The sequence below is a fragment of the Mandrillus leucophaeus genome, unplaced genomic scaffold, assembly GCF_000951045.1.
Source record: "Mandrillus leucophaeus isolate KB7577 unplaced genomic scaffold, Mleu.le_1.0 Scaffold55, whole genome shotgun sequence".
NCBI classification, from domain to species: Eukaryota; Metazoa; Chordata; class Mammalia; order Primates; family Cercopithecidae; genus Mandrillus; species Mandrillus leucophaeus.
Genome location: NW_012105919.1, coordinates 4,421,967 through 4,439,064, shown reverse-complemented (window position 1 = coordinate 4,439,064; position 17,098 = coordinate 4,421,967). Strand labels below are relative to the sequence as shown.

Below are 17,098 nucleotides of genomic sequence, written 5' to 3'. Positions count from 1 at the left end.
AGGCAGGAAGGCCGGCCGCATAGGAATCATTTACTGAGTCCTCTGTGGCAAGGTTTTACATACCTCATTACTTTGCCAACCATTTACTGAGCCCCTATTGTGTGCAAGACACTGGCTGGTCTGGGGAGACAGTGGCGCATAAACCCAAGTCTTGCTCCTAAGGAGTTCATATCCAAGCCTCAAACCTTTGATAGATAGTTTTTGTTTGTTTGTTTTGAGACGGAGTTTTGCTCTCGTTGCCCAAGCTGCAGTGCAACGGCATGTGCAAGTGCCAATTGGAGTACAAGTGCCATGACACTTGGCTAATTTTGTATTTTTAGTAGAAACGGGGTTTTACTGTGTTAGCCAGGCTAGTCTCAAACTCCTGACCTCAGGTGATCTGCCCACCTCAGCCTCTCAAAGTGCTGGGATTATAGGCATGAGCCACCATGCCTGACCGATAGATAGTATTTAATTAGGATTAGGTTTTGGCCCCATTACACAGAAGCCCCAAATAACAGTGGCTTAGATGAGATTGAACTTTACCATGAAAAGTCAGGGCCCCGGGTCCATTAAGTGTGTTTCCCCATTATCCTTAGCATGTAGCCTTTTGGTCCAAAATGGTTGCCTGAGTGCCAGCTATCACACCCACATTCCATGTGGCAGGGAGGGGGAAGCAAGGGCAGAAGGCTATGCCCCAACCTTCAAAGACAGACACAAAACTTCCACTTACCTTTTGTTGGCCTGAACGTAGTCACATGGCCACATGCAGCTGCCAGAGAGGCTGGGAAATGTCTTTATACCAGGTGATCATATGTGCAGCTAGAAAAGACACCAGGGCAGACAATAGTCTCCACTACAGATAGGGAAGACTGAATCCAGCCAGATAAGAACTTCTTCCGGCTTTCTGAGCCTGGCATCTGGAGCTTCTGTGTCCCACACTGTAGGGACTGAAGACGTCATGGCTGAGTGCCTACTGTAAACCACATGCTGCTGAGGGCTGAGGTGGCCAAGGCCCTCAAGATGCTCCTGGGGAAGGGAGAGGAAGCAGTTGAGTTGGGAACAGAGCCAGTGGTCACCCCGGGGGGCTGGGGACAGCGCCAACACATTGGTTACCAGCACAGGTCTTGAAGTTATACAGATCCTGCTTGCAGCCCCAGCTCCAGCACTCCCTAAGTGTGTGACCTTGGGCAAATGACTGTATAGTCTGCCTCAGTTTCCCCTTCCCAAAATCAAACCAATTAACAACAGCAGAGTTCTTGTGTGAATTCAATAATGCTTGTGAAGTGCTTGGCACCTAATACTTTCTCAAAAAGTAATCGGGGCGCTTGTTACTATAGGGGAGTACCATTTGAGAATTCCACAAAGGGCCGTGGGACTCAGTACTCTCCCAGGAGGACTCCTTGGAGGAGGTGGCCTTAATCCTGAGCCTTGAAGGACAGAGCAGGATGTGGGCAGGCAGAGTGGTACTAAGCCTTATGAGGGTTAACCAGGTAGAGGTTGCAACCCGGAGCAAAGGCAGGGAGTCCTATCGGGGAACAACAAGGGTCCTCTTAGGCATTTGCTCCTGACTTAGTGTTGATCAGAATATGATGCTCTGCCAAGGCAGGAGGATCACTTGAGCCCAGGAGTTCAAGACTAGCCTGGGGTTGGGCATGGCGGCTCATGCCTGTAATCCCAGCACTTTGGGAGGCCAAGGTGGGTGGATCACCTGAGGTCAGGAGTTTGAAGCCAGCCTGGTCAACATGGTGAAACCCCATCTCTACTAAAAATACAAAAATTAGCCAGGCGTGGTTGGGCACCTGTAGTCCCAGCTACTTGGGAGGCTGAGGCAGGAGAATTGCTTGAACCCAGGAGGCAGAGATTGCAGTGAGCCGAGATCGTGCCACTGCACACTCCAGCCTGGGCAACAGAGCAACACTCCATCAAAAACAAAAACAAAAACAAAAACAAAAAACCCAGCGTGGGCAACATAGTGACACCCCCCCGTCTCAAAAAAATTAAAAATAGTGATAATAAAGAATATACTATGTGATGCCAATTCAAACACTCTCACCTTATTACAATACCCCACTAGGTTCGGGGATCCCTGAGGCTTTTCAGTGCTTTACGGCTGCAGAGGTGACACCTGTCCCCCTTGCCCATGGATTCACTGCCTTCTCCGTCTCACATCCATCTCCTTCTCTCCCTCCCTGCCCCCATCTCTCTCCTGTTTCCCCCACTCCCATCCTCTTCTGGGTTCCCACTTCTCTCAGTGTTGCCAAGGCCCTGGGTGTGAAGACTGTGGGGGCTCAGGCCCTGAAGCTGTTTCAGGAACACCCCATTTTCTCTGAAGTTATCTCGGACCAGGAGGCTGTGGCCGCCATTGAGAAGTTCGTGGGTATGTGCCAGGATCTCTCGTGACCTGACCTGCTGACTCAGGAGCTAAGTGGCTGTCCACTTGGTGTGCCACTGGGGATCCCACTCACCCCAAATTTTCTCCACAGTTCTGTCTTCCATCTCTGCCTAGAACCTTCCATTAACGGAAGGTAATACAATGCAGTGTAGACATGGAAGAGCAAAAGCCACACATAATAGAAAAGTAAATAGAAAAGTAAGCCTGATAACCATAGCAGCAGAAAACAATAAGTATTTAAGATAATGCTTCTGAGTTTCCTGGTAGCCAGAGTAAAAAAGGAAAACATGGGGCTCAGAGTTGGATTCATTCAGAGGTGGGTCTGTAACTAGGTTGGACTCTTTCTGGGTTCAGTCTAGGGCAGGGATGGCAAAAAAGAGAGAAAAAAATAGTACCATTTATGCTTCTGTACCTGCTGCACACTTGGCTAATCAACCATGGAACTCTTGCTCAGATGATGCCTCAGAATTCTTCTCAACACAGTGCTCAAGCAACCACACTCATTCTATCAGTGTTAGCACTCATAACGAAACCCAGGCCCTGGCTCAGGCTTGGAAGGGCCAATTCAGGGTGATAACGGGATGTGCGGTCCAGGACCTGCATCTGCAGCCAGGGCTGAGAGCTGATTGGCTCAGTATTCCCAAGTCCTGCCAATGGCCTGTCAGCTCCTATGCACCCTGGGAAACTCAGGCCACACCCCTGTCACTCCCCTTCTCCGGCAGATGATGAGAAGATCCTGGTGGAGCCCGCCTGCGGGGCAGCCCTGGCTGCCGTCTACAGCCACGTGATCCAGAAGCTCCAACGGGAGGGGGATCTCCAAGCCCCCCTGCCATCCCTCGTGGTCATCGTCTGTGGGGGCAGCAACATCAGCCTGGCCCAGCTGCGGGCGCTCAAGGAACAGCTGGGCATGACAAATGGGTTGCCCAAGTGATGACGGACCCTTTCCGATCTGTCCTCTCCTAGCCCAGGAGACCCCTGGAGGGGCTGGAGTTTTATCCAGCGCCTCGATGTATGTTTGGTTGAGCGCCTGTGGCCCAGGTGCAGGTTAACTTCTTGTTATCAGGAGCCCACTATACAGATGCCAAAGGTCGGCAGTCAATGAGGCTATGAACTGGACCTTTTTGGTATCTGTGTGACTGCTCTGTGCCCATCCTTAGCCAACTTGCTGGCGTGACAAGTGCCCACAAGTAACACACCAGGTCCCCAGAGGAGGGTGGATGGGAGAGACCTGAATCAGAGCAGTGAGGAATTCCCCAAAGCTGTGACTCTGCCCGAGAACTTGTTCCCAGGGAAGGTAAACAGGGCCACCATCCAGGGTTGAGGAACCATCTCAGCCATCCTCCCAGGAAGCCCACCCCTGACCCTTACAAATTTTTCTAATATGCAAACTTTTTCATTGAAAAAATAAAATATATTTATGAAACAAAGATCCTGTGTGTTTTCCCGTCATCAGCTGTCTTCCTTCCTGCTTTCCTTCCTTAGAAGGAAGACCTTGGGGTCGTCTAATAAGCAGACCCTCAGTCTGCTCTCAGCCCCAGTTCTCAACTGGGGCCCCAGAGTGAGGCCAGGAGCCTGACTCCAGCTGGTCTTGTGTGCCAGGAGAGGGGCATCCCTGTACCACAGGAAGCAGGTGTCTAAACAAGAGGGACTTGGGGTAGGACAAAGGCTGCCTCCGCTGAAGGCAGAAGCAGCTGAGGAGGCCAACTTCATTCTGATAGGAAGTCCTTCCTGGTAAGTCAGAATTATTTCATCACAGAATTATTTCATCACAGACCCAATGGAAGTAAAGAAGTGAGGCCCCCTCCCCTGGGGGTGTGTGAGCTGACACTGGACAACCATCTCTGAGAGAGGGAAGGGGTGGTTGGACTTGAAGTCAATGTCATGCAAACCCTCCTCAAATATGGAACCATCTCTTCCAACGAAAGAATGTGCTGAAGCCCGTATCATAGTTCAAAGAGAAATTACTGGAGCTGGCTCCAGAGCATGGAGGGAACCCCACCCTCAAGGCACTTTTTGGATGACCCCAAGTTCAAACTGAAGTTTAAGAGTCACTCAGAGCCGGGCACAGTGGCTCATGCCTGTAATCGCAGCACTTTGGGAGGCCAAAGCAGGCGGATCACTTGAAGCCAGAAGCTCGAGATCAACCTGGCCAACATGGTGAAACCCCGTCTCTACTAAAAATACAAAAATTAGCCAGGCGTGGTGGTGTCCACCTGTAATCCCAGCTACTCCAGAGGCTGAGACAGGAGAATCGCTTGAACCCACAAGGCAGAGGTTGCAGTGAGTGAGATTGTGCCACTGCACTCCAGCCTGGGCAAAAAAAGTGAGACTCTGTCTTAAAAAAAAAAAAAAAAAAATCACACAGATCTGAGTGATCCAAAGCCTGCCTGGAATAGGACCGCCTCCAGCTTCCACTGTCCAGCCTGAGCCTGGCACAAAGCCCCAGCCTGCTAGAGGCGGCACCGGGGCACTGTGGGCAGGGGCTGACCAGCTGGCCAGAGCCTTACCCTTCAGGGAGGCAACAGCAATAGAGGTGCCCGCAGCGGCCATCTTGAAGCTGAGGATTGTGGGAAACTCACAGTGCTCAGAGTCAAGTGGCACTACCTTCGCAGCTGCCTCTGGAAAGGTGGGTCCCGCCTTTGCTGAGCTAGCTGATGTCCCAGTTGGGGACCATCTGCATGACCACCCCCCTATGCTCTGTGCAGTCAGCCTGGCTTCATGACTACCCCCACCTCCTGGAAACAGAAAGCAGCCGGAATCATTCTAGGGAATAAGAAAGTGATCCTGGGTGAGAACCACCACCTGGGTCTCCACTCGCTCATCTGTGAAATGGGTCTCCCGGAAGCCCCAGCCTCAGGAGTGGCTGTGAAGATTCAGTGGCTGGAGCACAGTAGGTGTGGCCTGTTTCACCAGGGCCTGCACCATCACAAGGACATGAGGAAGGCGGGCTGGGCTCCAATCCTGGCTCTGATGGGCCCAGGTCTTCAGACTTTGGGCACATTACCTCCCTGCCCCAAACCTGCTTCCTCATCTGTAAAACATAAATGATAACCCCAGCCTCTCCCAACAGGGCTATCCTGAGAAGGAAGAGAGACTCGGGTATGAAAACACTCTGAAGAATTGGGAAATGTACCAGCAGAAAGTTAGTTTTTAAAACCACAAGTTGGCCAGGCATGGTGGCTCATGCCTGTAATCCCAGCACTTTGGGAGGCCGAGGTGGGAGGATCGCTTGAGCCCAGGAGTTCAAGACCAGCCTAGTTGGCACAGTGAGACTCTGTCTCTACAAAAAGGAAAAATAACTTGAACCCGGGAGGCAGAGGTTGCAGTGAGCCAGGATTACGCCACTACACTCCAGTCTGGCGACAGAGCGAGACTCCGTCTCAAAAAAATAATAAAAAGGAAAATAAAATAAGATAAAACCACAAGTCAATTCCCAACCCCATACCCCAACCTTGCTTTATTTTCTCCACGCGTTTACCAGCACTGACACACTGCATATTTCTTTTTTTTTTTTTTTTTTACTATCTCCCCAATGTAAACTTCACAAGAGCAGGGACGCTTTGGTCCCTTTTGTTATAAAGTATCCCCTGGACCTCATAACAGTGCCTGACATGTACTAGGGGTTCAATAAGTGTTTGCTAATGAAGAGATGCTGACTGCATGAGGCCCCGTATGGGCTGCATCACATCCCCCAGGGAAACGCTGCTCACACCATTACCCCATTTCACAGATGAGGTAATCGAGGCTCAGAGAGGTTGAGTCCATAGCTAGCTAGTAAGAGGTGGAGACAGAATTCAAACCCAGGTCTCTGACTCCAGGGCTGTGTGCTTTCCTCTCTCCAAGCACACAACACTGGGAGAGTCTTGTCTCCAAGGCAGGCTGCATGAGATCAGACAGGGAGAGAGCCTTTTTTTGTATCAGTCTGTACACCACAATATGGCTTAGGAAGGTCTTGGTGGTTAACAAGGCTCCCAAATAGGACCCAGAACATAGGTGCTCCATAAACATCTGGATGAATGAATGGATGGATGGATATGAATGAATGGATGGTTATGAATGAATCTGCACAGATGTGTGTGTGGATGAATGGGTGATAAATGAATAGGTAGGTGGATGGATGAGTGGGTGGGTAGATGAATGGATGGATGGATGGATGGATGAGTGAGTGGATGGATGGGTATATAGGTGATAAATGGATAGGTGGATAGATGAGTGAATGGGTGGATGGGTAGATGGATGGAAAATGAACAGATGGAAATGGCTGGCTGGATGGATAAATGGTCGGAAGGATGGATGGATGGGTGAGTGTGTAGATGGATGATAAATGGATACGTAGGTAGATGGATGAGTGAATGTGTGGGTAGATGGATGGAAAATGAACAGATGGAAATGGTTGGATAGGTGGATAAATGGTTAGAAGGATGGATAGATGGGTGAGTGGGTGGATGGATAGGTAGATGGGTGATAAATGGATAGGTAGGTGGAAGGAGGAGTGAATGGGTGAACGGGTAGATGGATGGAAAATGAACAGATGAAAATGGTTGGATGGATGGTTGGATGGGTGATTGGATGGATGGATGGGTGGATGGGTGACAAATAGGTAGGTGGATGGGTGGATAGGTGAGTGGGTAGATGACTGGGTGGGTGGATGGATGGATGGGTTGGTGGGTGGGTGGATGGATAGATGGATGGATGGATAGGTAGTTAGATGGGTGGGTGGATGAATGGGTGGGTAGATAAATGGGTGGGTGGATGGATAATGGATAGGTAAGAACTTCGTAAGCCATGCTGTGGTGTACAGATCAATACATAAAAACCTCCCTCCCTGTCTGATCTTATTGGTGGATGGATGAGTAAATGGCTGGATGAATAAATGGGTGGGTGGGTAAGTGGATGGAAAATGGACAGATGAGGCCAGGCACGGGGGCTCACACCTGTAATCCCAGCACTTTGGGAGGCCAAGATGGGCGGATCACCTGAGGTCAGGAATTCAAGACCAGCCTGACCAACATGGTGAAACCCCGTCTCTACTAAAAATACAAAATTAGCCAGGCATGGTGGCTCATGCCTGTAACCCCAGCTACTCGGGAAGCTAAGGCAGGAGAATCACTTGAACCCGGGAAGCAGAAGTTGCAGTGAGCAGAGATTGCACCATTGCACTCCAGCCTGGGCAACAGAGTGAAACTCCCTAAGAAAGAAAGGAAAAAAGAAAAGAAAAGAAAAGGAAGGGAAAGGAAAGGAAAGGAAAGGAAAGAGGAAAAAGGAAAAAGAAAAGGGAAGGAAAGGAAGAAAAGAAAGAAAATGGACAGATGGAGATGGCTGAATGGTTGGCTGGATGATTGGATGGCTGGATGGGTGGGTGGATGGCGGGGTGGATGGATGATAAATGGATAGGTAGGTGGGTGGATGGATGGAAGATGGATGGGTGGGTGGGAGGCTGTGCAGATGGATGACGGGTATGTTGGCAGATGAGTGAATGGACAGAAGGACAGACAGAGGGCTGTACAGGAGGCTGCATGGGGGATGATGGCACAGAACGCAAACCTGAGAGGAAAAAAGGCGCTGACCCCGGCTTCCCTGCCACCCCAAGAAGCACAGCACGGGGCCAGAGCCACTCTTGTTTAATGGTGGCACAGCCTGCAGTCTGGTTCCTCCATCAGAGCGCTGTGGGCATGGCCCTGAGGTGAGGGACAGGCCTGGGGTGGGGTGGGGGCCTGAGGCAGAAGCATGGGGGCTGACCCTCTGCCTGACATGGAGAGAGGACATTCAGAACCCTCCAGCCACAGATGGCCAGAAACTTTGGTTTGTGTTTGTTTTCAAGTTTCTGTCCTCAAGGAAGCTGTCCAGAAAGGGAGACGAAGGGACTGCTTCCTGAGGGAGCAGAGGGGCCAGAGCTGGGAGGAGCAACGCCAGCCGGAGACAATGCCCAGACAAAACTCACCAGCTCCAGGGCCACCCGTGGGAATGCAGCTGGGAGAAGGGTGCTGTAACAGGCTCCTCCCACCCCATGGGAGCCCCAGAGTCTGACCCCAGGACCTTCCCAAGCCCTCAGGAAGGAGAAGCACGAGGAAGGGGCCCCAGGGGTGGGAATGAGATCGAGAGAGCAGCAGCAGGAAACAGAGAGAAACAGAGAGTGGGAGACGCAGGGCGGGGGCAGAGGAGACGCCACGGTGCCCACCCACCTCGGGGGAGAGAGGGAGTCAGTTCTGAGCCCCATCAGGTTCGTGCCCCACCCTAGGAGGAGATAATTCAGACCCCAGATCAGAGAACAAAGCCCCCAGAAGGGGCTGGGGTTGGAGGTCCGGTGGCCTTGGGACGGGGTGGCCCTGCCAAGGGTCAGCAGGGGCGAAAGCAGCAGAGCAGGGACACAGCCTCAGTCCCACGAAACCTTGACAGGCGCGAACTTCCACAGGTCTGGCTGGCCCATGTGCAGCAGGCCGCTGAAGGGCGAAGTACTCCACTGGAACGGGGGCACCTGGTCCCACGTGGGACCGCTGGCCGCCAGCAGGCCCAGGATCCTGGCCAGCGACATGCTGGTCACCTGGGGACAGGGCAGAGCCGCAGCTGAGCAGGGGCCCTGGCCTGCCCCAATCCAGGCGCCCGGCCTCCTACCCTGACCTTGACCCCACAGCCCAATTCTGCACTGTCACTTTTTTTTTTGAGTCTCTGCTCTGTCACCCAGCCTGGAGTGCAGTGACATGATCTCGGCTCACTGCAACCTCTGCCTCCCGGGTTCAAGCAATTCTCATGCCTCAGTCTCCTGAGTAGCTGGCATTATAGACGCTGGCCACCATGCCCAGCTAATTTTTGTATTATTAGTAGAGACGGGTTTTTACCATATGGGCCAGGCTGGTCTCAAACTCCTGACCTCAAGTGATCTGCCCACCTGGGCCTCCCAAAGTGCTGGGATTACAGGCGTGAGCCACCATGCCCAGCCCATACTGTCACCTTTACTGTGACCCCAACCACAGCCCAATTCTGACTGTCATTCCTGTCCCGCCATCAGCTTTGCCCCAACCTGTCTCCTCCCTCAAACTGGTGATGGTGACTCCCCCCACCCACAGCCCTCAGGCCCCCAGCCTCCAGGCCCTAGGGAGGAGGCAGCACCTTCACATCGATGCCCCCGTGGGAGCGCTGACGCAGGGCCTGGAAAGGGTAGGAGCCATTGGCCGGGTTGAGGTCAGAGCGGGCAGAGATAGCATTCTCCCCATTGGGCTGTGGGTCGCAGGCTTTGCACAGTGACAGGGGGTCATGGAGGAAGTCATTGTACCTGGATGGGGAAAAGGAGGGAACATCAGTCATCCCAGGAAGAAGAGGTTAAGACAGGGGCCCAAATCCTCACGGGCAGCCCGGTTAACAGCCGCCAGCCTTCAGCCTGATGAGCCCCTCCCACTGCACGTTGCCCCCGACAGTTCCTCTGCCAGGGGCCCGGACCCTTCACCTAAGTCACTCTGCCTCCATTATTCAGCTCTCTGCTCAGGCACCCATCCTCAGGGAAGAGCTCCATGCCACCGCCCCAGCCAGGTGAGGCAGCCGCTTGTCCCGGATAGCCTCTCTTGGAACACAGCCATCTTTACACATTGACACCCGTGCAAGAACTTGATGGATTTCTGCACCACCCAAGAGACAGGACAGTGGGGCACAGGTTTTCTACCTGTTGTTTCTGGTACCAAGCATAGTGCCCAGCAGTACAGGTCACTCAGGAGATGTCTAGCATCCTCCCTTAGCTATGGGGACTGTGACAGGACCCAAGTGGAGCGCGGCCACCGAGCTGCTGCACTGGTGTCCAACGTCTGACCACCCCCTGCTGGCCCTCTGGGGCTGGCGGCAAAGTTTGAATGAGTTGGTACAAAGAGCACATAGGAAGTTCTGTGTTCCTGCGGCCTCCCTCTCCCCAACCCACCACCCAACCAGCACCTACCTCATCAGCCTGACCATGGAGTCCATGTCTTGTACCAGGGACTGGTTCCGCCGGAAGATCTGGGCCCGGGGGCTCCCGTCATAAGAAAACCAGTCCCCATACTGGGCCACGAGGGCCTGCAGCCCACTGGCATTGAACACAGTCTCGAAGGACCTGCCAGGGACAAGGACGGTCACCCATGACCCCCACTGGCCTCACTCAGCCAAGGTTGTGGCCAGGGAGGGGAGGGGCAGTCACACCAGGACATTATCACTTACAACTATGACATTCAGACAGGGCGTAGTGGCTCACGCCTGTAACCCCAACACTTTGGGAGTCCAAGGGGGGCAGATAACCTGAGGTCAGGAGTTCGAGACTAGCCTGGTCAACATGGTGAAACCCCATCTCCACTAAAAATACAAAAATCAACCAGGCACGGTGGTATGTGCCTGTAATCCCAGTTACTCGGGAGGCTGAAGTAGGTGACTCACTTGAACCCGGGAGGCAGAGGTTGCAGTGAGCCGAGATTGCGCCATTGCACTCCAGCCTGGGCAACAGAGCGAGACTCTGTCTCAAAAAACAAAAAACAAAACAAAAAAAACTACGCCATTTGGGATAACAATAATGTCTTTCCATTTGTGCTGGGGGGTGGCTTGGTGGAGTGGCTGAGCTTGGGTTCTGGGGCCCAAAAGACATGGCTTCAAATCGTGCCTTCAGTCTGGGTACAGTGGCTTACACCTGTAATCCCAGCACTTGGGGAGGCCAAGGCAGGTGGATAACTTGAGTCAGGAGTTTGAGACCAGCTTGGCCAACATGGTGAAACCCTGTCTCTACTGAAAATAGAAAAATTAGCCAAGCATGGTGGCTGGCGACTATAAGCCCAGCTACTCAGGAGGCTGAGGCAGGAGAATCGCTTGAGCCCAGGAGGCGGAGGTTGCAGTGAGCTGAGATTGTGCCATTGCACTCCAGCCTGGGTGACAGGGTGAGACTCTGTCTCAAAACAAAAAACAAATCCTGCCTTCACCATTCACCAACAGGGGAAACTTGGGAAAGTGAAGTACTTTCTCAGGGCCTCAGTTTCATCATCTGTGAGATGGGAACAGGAACTCTAGTGACCACATGTGGCAGTTTTAAGAGTCAAATGAGAAAATGCAGGTAAAGTAAGTAAGCCTCAGGAGGTGACAGCTGTACAGCCCAGTAAGGCAGATCCAGTCACAGACCCTGGCAGGGGTCAGTCCCTGAGCCTGGCCATCCCACACCACCCTGCTCTGGGCGTTAGAACCAGAGGTCACATGGATGCTGACCTAAGCTACGCAACTACACTGCCAAACTGTCTGGGCTCTCCTGGTCAGAAGAGGGGGTAGGCTGGGATTCTTCGTTCTGTGGGTTTAAAAATATTGCCTAGGAAGGAGCTGGGCAAGTAGTAAGGTGGATGCCCTCGAGGGTGACGGGGAGCGGGGTGAGAAGGCACGCACGGTATGTTGTAGCTGGCCCAGTAGGTCTTCTGGTAGAGTTCCGAGGTCTTGTCGGCCACCACCACCATGCCGCTGAGACCGAGAAGAGAGATGGGGTGGAGGTGATCAGAAAAGGGGCTCCTGTGGGCACTGCCCTGCTCAGGGAGCCCCGATGGCTCCCCATTGGCTGGGGGAAGGATTAAGTCCTGAACTTCAGCCCCCACCAGGGACACCTTCTCTTCCAGCCACAACCTCCTGAGATCATTCCCTCACTGCACAGTGCCAGCATGGCTCTGGGCCTTCACCCTGGCAGTCCCCTCTGCCCCAAGCCTCCACCCCCTCCCTCCCAGGATACGCACGGGATCTGCTCCAGGATGGTGAGCACCCGACTCCCGGGGCTGGGCCCACCCGGGATGAACGCCTTGTAGTCCACAATCATCCACTGGTTGTTATACCTGCCGGGCAGGGGGAAGGAGGACTGAACAGAGCCTGGGGCCACCTCCCCAGCTCTCCCCGCCCCACAGTGTCCCACTCAGCTAGGAATCACAGGAAGTGGGCCTGGGGGTGTCTGGCCATTCAACTGACACCCTGACACTGCAGCATGACCAGGTATCCACAAACTCCTCTCTCGTCATGCTGCTTGACTGTTCCAGAATATTCTATGGCTCCCTAGGTCAGCTGCTCTGCCGGATGCTGTAAGATCTGCACTGCCCAGTTTCAGTGTCTCTGGCTCACAGGCCCTGCCATCCACCCACGTCCACCTCCTCAAACAGCCCTCCCCACTGTCCCCTTGAGAGTCTTCAGGTTCCAAGTGCTCTTCCTGTACTGCCACCAAGGCACTCCTTCCTAGGCTGAGGAGCCTGCAGGGGAGGGGCAAATCCTTTCCTTCCCTAGCCTCAGTCTCCCCATGTATGAAACAAAGGAGGGCATGGGGTGCGTGGCCTGGGTGACACATCTGGTCCCTGGGGGTCTGAGTGTTAAAGGGGAGGTTGGTCTATTTCTTGGTGCAGGGGAAGCCACAGGGCCAGAAGCCCACTCACGTGCCGCTGTTGAACCTCTTGAAGATGTCTGCCCAGGTGGCCCCATCCAAAGCCAGGCGGTTGGCCACAATGTTGCGTACCCACTCCAGCACACAGCCCCTGGGCCGCACATACTTCCACAGGGCTGGGTTCTTGTTGCCAATGGTGGTCTCCAGTGTTACCTGTGGGAAGGTCAAGGGGACCGTTACACAGCCTAGGCATGCTGCCACCAAGTGGCAGTACTTCATCAGTCATGGCTCATTTTTTTTTTTTTTTTTTTGAGACGGAGTCTCACTCTTGCCTAGGCTGGAGTGCCATGGCGATGGCATGGAGTGCCATCCTAGTTACTAGGGAAGTTGAGGCATGAAAATTGCTTGAACCTGGGAGACGGAGGTTGTAGTGGGCTGAGATTGCGCCACTGCACTCCAGCCTGGGCAACAGAGAGCCTATCTAAAACAAAAAACAAAAAGCAACCAAAAAACCCCACAAAAAACAACAGCAAAAAAACCCACCATCACCACCACCAACAACAAAAAGCTGAAAACAGCTAAAAGATAGCCATATCCATAAATGTGATTTTTTTTTCTCTTTAAAGAGGAAAAAAAAGGGCTGGGCACAGTGGCTCGGGCCTGTAATCCCAGCACTTTGGGAGGCCAAGAGGGGCAGAATGCTTGAGTCCAGGAGGTCGAGACCAGCCTGGGCAACATGGCAAAACCAGTCTCTACAAAAAATAAAAAAATTAGCCAGCCATGGTGGCAGGCACCTATAGTCCCAGCTACTTGGGAGGCTGAGATGGGAGGATCGCTTGAGGCTGGGGAGATAGAGGCTGCAGCGAGCTGTGATCATGCCACTGCACTCAGGCCTGCATGACAGTGTGAGATCCTATCTATGAAAAAAAAAAAAAAAATCCTGAAATTTGGTATTTCTTTCCACTGTTAACGTGACACACCACAATGGTATTAGCAGTCACTGGGACTGTCACTATCAGAAATCACAGATGTTTTTCCATCAGATTACAAGGCTGTACATACCTTAAAGTATCATTCATGCACCTTGCTTCTTCTAACTTACGGTATTTACCACACCTGCTATGGATCTTATTATTCAGTGTGTTAATAAAGCAGCACATATATACTAAAAGTTTACTTATGTTTTGATAACTATATTTCACTATACTTGGTGTCCTCCATAATCCTATACATTTTGGTTTATGTATCTAAAAACACTACTCTGCCAGGCACAGTGGCTCACACCTATCATCTCAGCACTTTGGGAAGCTGAGGCAGAAGGATCCCTTGAACCCAGGAGTTCAAGACTGGCCTGGGAAATACAGTGAGACCTCATCTCTACAAGAAATTTAAAAATTAGCTGAGCATGGTGGCATGTGCCGGTAGTCCCAGCTACTCAGGAGGCTGAGGTGGGAGGATCGCCTGAACCCAGGAGGTGGGAGGTTGCAGTGAGCTGCGATCACACCACTGCATTCCAGCCTGAGAGACAGAGCGAGACCCTATCTCTATTAAAAAAAATTAATAAATAATAAAAATTAAAACACTATTCTGAGAAGAGAGTCACCAGCTTCCTGGACTGCCCAAGGGGTTTATGGCACAAAAACAGTTAGGGACCCTGATGGAAGGGAAGTTTCCTGCCTGGACCTCTTCCTGGTAATCAGGTGCAACCATTTCATGTGTCCCTCCCCAGTTGCCTCAGTCCCCTTCCCCACCTGGGCCACAGCATGGGGGTTACCTCACCCACTGCCTGGCCCTCTCTTGCCTCGTTCCACACTCAGAGAAAAGCAAGGGATCAGACAAGAAGAAGAGTGCCTGCCCCTCCCGTCCCCGCAGGGAGCTGGCGTTCTCTGTGCTAAGGGTGTTCTTCAGAGTGATGTTTTTTCTCCTCTGTAGCGTTGCCCTGGAGATCAAAGGGTTCACTTTCTCAGCGAGGAGTGCCAGGGACAGATTTCTAAACAAGTCTGGACCCCAGCCAGGAAAAAAGATGAAAACAACACACTGTAAACAGCCTCTATTCAGCAAACCTGGTCAGGTCAGAGGGGCTCTGAGGAAAGCAAGAGCGAGGCAGGAGGAGAGAGAAGCGTTGGGGATGCGGGGGCACAGCCATCCTGAATACACAAAAACAAGGGAGGTCACTGAGGTCAGGGATAGTCCCAAACATCCCCAAGTCTAGCCTTTCCTGACAACCAGGGTTACATGCAGAGTCCCAGGCCATCTGCAGGTTTCGGGGGCCCTGTGCGGGGCCTGGGAGTCTACACTTAAACACGCCCTTGTGGTAGTCCAAGTCCCCAGAGCAGGGGAAGGGCGAGTCTGGGCTCTGAATGGCAGGTGGGGCAGCGTCCACCTGGTCCTCCGCTGCACCCCTGGCTCCTACATGGCACCCAGCACTGGGCTGCAGCCTGGTCCCCACTTGCTGCAGGAATCAATCCTGCCGGCTCAGAGCCGCTGTGTCACAAACACCCCAGGAACGGAGGAGACGAGAGAAGGGGACTCACCAGCCCGCTGCCCAGGATGTAGAAGTCGTCGCAGGAGAAGATGGTGCCGGGGTAGGAGGAGAAGACCAGCTTGTTGCCGGGAACCAGCAGGGAGTCCCCTGTGCGGGGAGAGCGAGCCAGGGATGCTGGTCAGACAGGCCCAGGTGGAGGCCCCTGCACCCTACCTAACAAGACTCAGGTCTCAAGGTGGGGCACAGGCAGGCCTCTGAGGAAGCCCCCACTGTGTCCTTTTTGACATTTAGCAACTGAGGTCATTGGGCATAGAAAAGTGCATATGTGTGCAAGTAAAAATAAAAGCCAGCAGCAAACTTCTATAGCTGGCCCTCCACGTCCTTGGGTTCCACAGCCTTGGATTCAATTGACTGAGGACCAAAAATACTAGGAAAAAAACATGATTAAAAAGGAAAACACTAAAAGAGAATATAAATTTTTAAAATATAGTATAACAACTATTAACATAGCATTTACATTGTATTAGGTATTATAAGTAGAGATTATAGGATATGGAGGATATGCATAGGTTATATGTAAACAGTCGACCGTGTTACAGAAGAGACCTGAGCTTCCACAGGGCTCCTGGAGCCAACTCCCTCCCCAAAACTGAGGGACAACTCTGTGTGTGTGTGTGTGCATGTGTGTGCGCATGTGCACGTGTGTGTGCATATGTGCCTGTGTGTTAAATATATACAGTCAGATACACAAACAGGTATTTTGTTCACTGGACCCTTTTTTTTTTTTTTTGAGACAGAGTTTCGCTCTCATTGCCCAGGCTGGAGTGCAGTGGGGCGATCTCAGCTCACTGCAACCTCCACCTTCCAGTTGTAAGTGCTTTTCCTGCCTCAACCTCCCGAGTAGCTGGGATTACAGGCCCACCCCCTGCAGGTACCCTCACTCCTGCCCTAGAATTCCTTCTACCTGAAGCCTATCCCTTGACAAGTACTAGTCTGGTTTTACGCACTGTCTCCGGCAGGCCTACTGTGACCTCACGCTTATGCTGGAAGCTTATTACCCCTGTGATCTTATAAATTGACTCCTTACAACCGCCCTGCATATGGGGGTAGGGAATTATCATCTCCACTTTGCAGATAAGGAAATCTGAGACTCAGAAAGGCTAATTAACTTAGCAGAGGCCAAACAGTTAAATGGCTGAACAGGGATTTACCCAGGCCTCTTCCCTCCAGTGCTCCAGACTTCTGTGTGTAGCTCTCTGAATTATCCTTTGTGTAATTTTTTTGGTTTGTTTTTTGTTTTTCGTGTTTTTTTTGTTTTGTTTTTGTTTTTGTTTTTTGAGACAGAGTCTTGCTCTGTTGCCCAGGCTAGGGTGCAGTGGGGGGATCTTGGCTCACTGCAACCTCTGCCTCCTGGGTTCAAGTGATTCTCTTGCCTCAGCCTCCTGAGTAGCTGCAATTACAGGCATCCACCATCACATCCAGCTAATTTTTGTATTTTTAGTAAAGACAGGGTTTTACAATGCTGGCCAGGCTGGTCTCGAACTCTGACCTCAAGTGACCCACCAGCCTCGGCCTCCCAAAGTGCTGCAATTATAGGTATGAGCCACCGCGTCCAACCTGAATTATATATTCTATATTAAGTCTTTGCACTTTAAAAGAAAGGGATCACTAGGCCAGGCACGGTGGCTCATGCCTGTAATCCCAGCACTCTGGAAGGCCAAGGTCAGGAGGCCAGGAGTCTGAGACCAGCCTCACCAATATGGTGAAACTCCATATCATAGCCAGGCAGGGGGGTGCGTGCCTGTAGTCCCAGCTACTCGGGAGGCTGAGGCAGGAGAATGGCGTGAACCCGGGAGGCGGAGCTTGCAGTGAGCCGAGATCGCGCCACTGCACTCCA

General features: G+C 52.3%; 2 protein-coding genes across 2 annotated transcripts in view; one reads left to right on the top strand and one right to left on the bottom strand.

Moving 5' to 3' along the window:
* The window catches only part of SDS (serine dehydratase), an 11,603-nt gene extending 7,802 nt beyond the window's left edge, over positions 1 to 3,801 (top strand). Inside the window, exons 7-8 of the mRNA XM_011997923.1 lie at positions 2,235 to 2,359; positions 3,097 to 3,801. Of these exons, the coding sequence (XP_011853313.1) occupies positions 2,235 to 2,359; positions 3,097 to 3,305 (334 nt within the window). The 3' untranslated portion in view covers positions 3,306 to 3,801. The remainder of the gene's footprint in view (positions 1 to 2,234; positions 2,360 to 3,096) is intronic.
* Positions 3,802 to 7,978: 4,177 nt separating this feature from the next.
* Positions 7,979 to 17,098, bottom strand: part of PLBD2 (phospholipase B domain containing 2) — a gene marked incomplete at its 5' end in the record, with an annotated part of 29,980 nt that continues 20,860 nt past the window's right edge. Inside the window, 7 exons of the mRNA XM_011997944.1 lie at positions 7,979 to 8,915; positions 9,482 to 9,644; positions 10,296 to 10,448; positions 11,750 to 11,821; positions 12,088 to 12,183; positions 12,769 to 12,929; positions 15,251 to 15,348. Coding sequence (XP_011853334.1) covers positions 8,748 to 8,915; positions 9,482 to 9,644; positions 10,296 to 10,448; positions 11,750 to 11,821; positions 12,088 to 12,183; positions 12,769 to 12,929; positions 15,251 to 15,348 — 911 coding nt within the window. The remainder of the gene's footprint in view (positions 8,916 to 9,481; positions 9,645 to 10,295; positions 10,449 to 11,749; positions 11,822 to 12,087; positions 12,184 to 12,768; positions 12,930 to 15,250; positions 15,349 to 17,098) is intronic.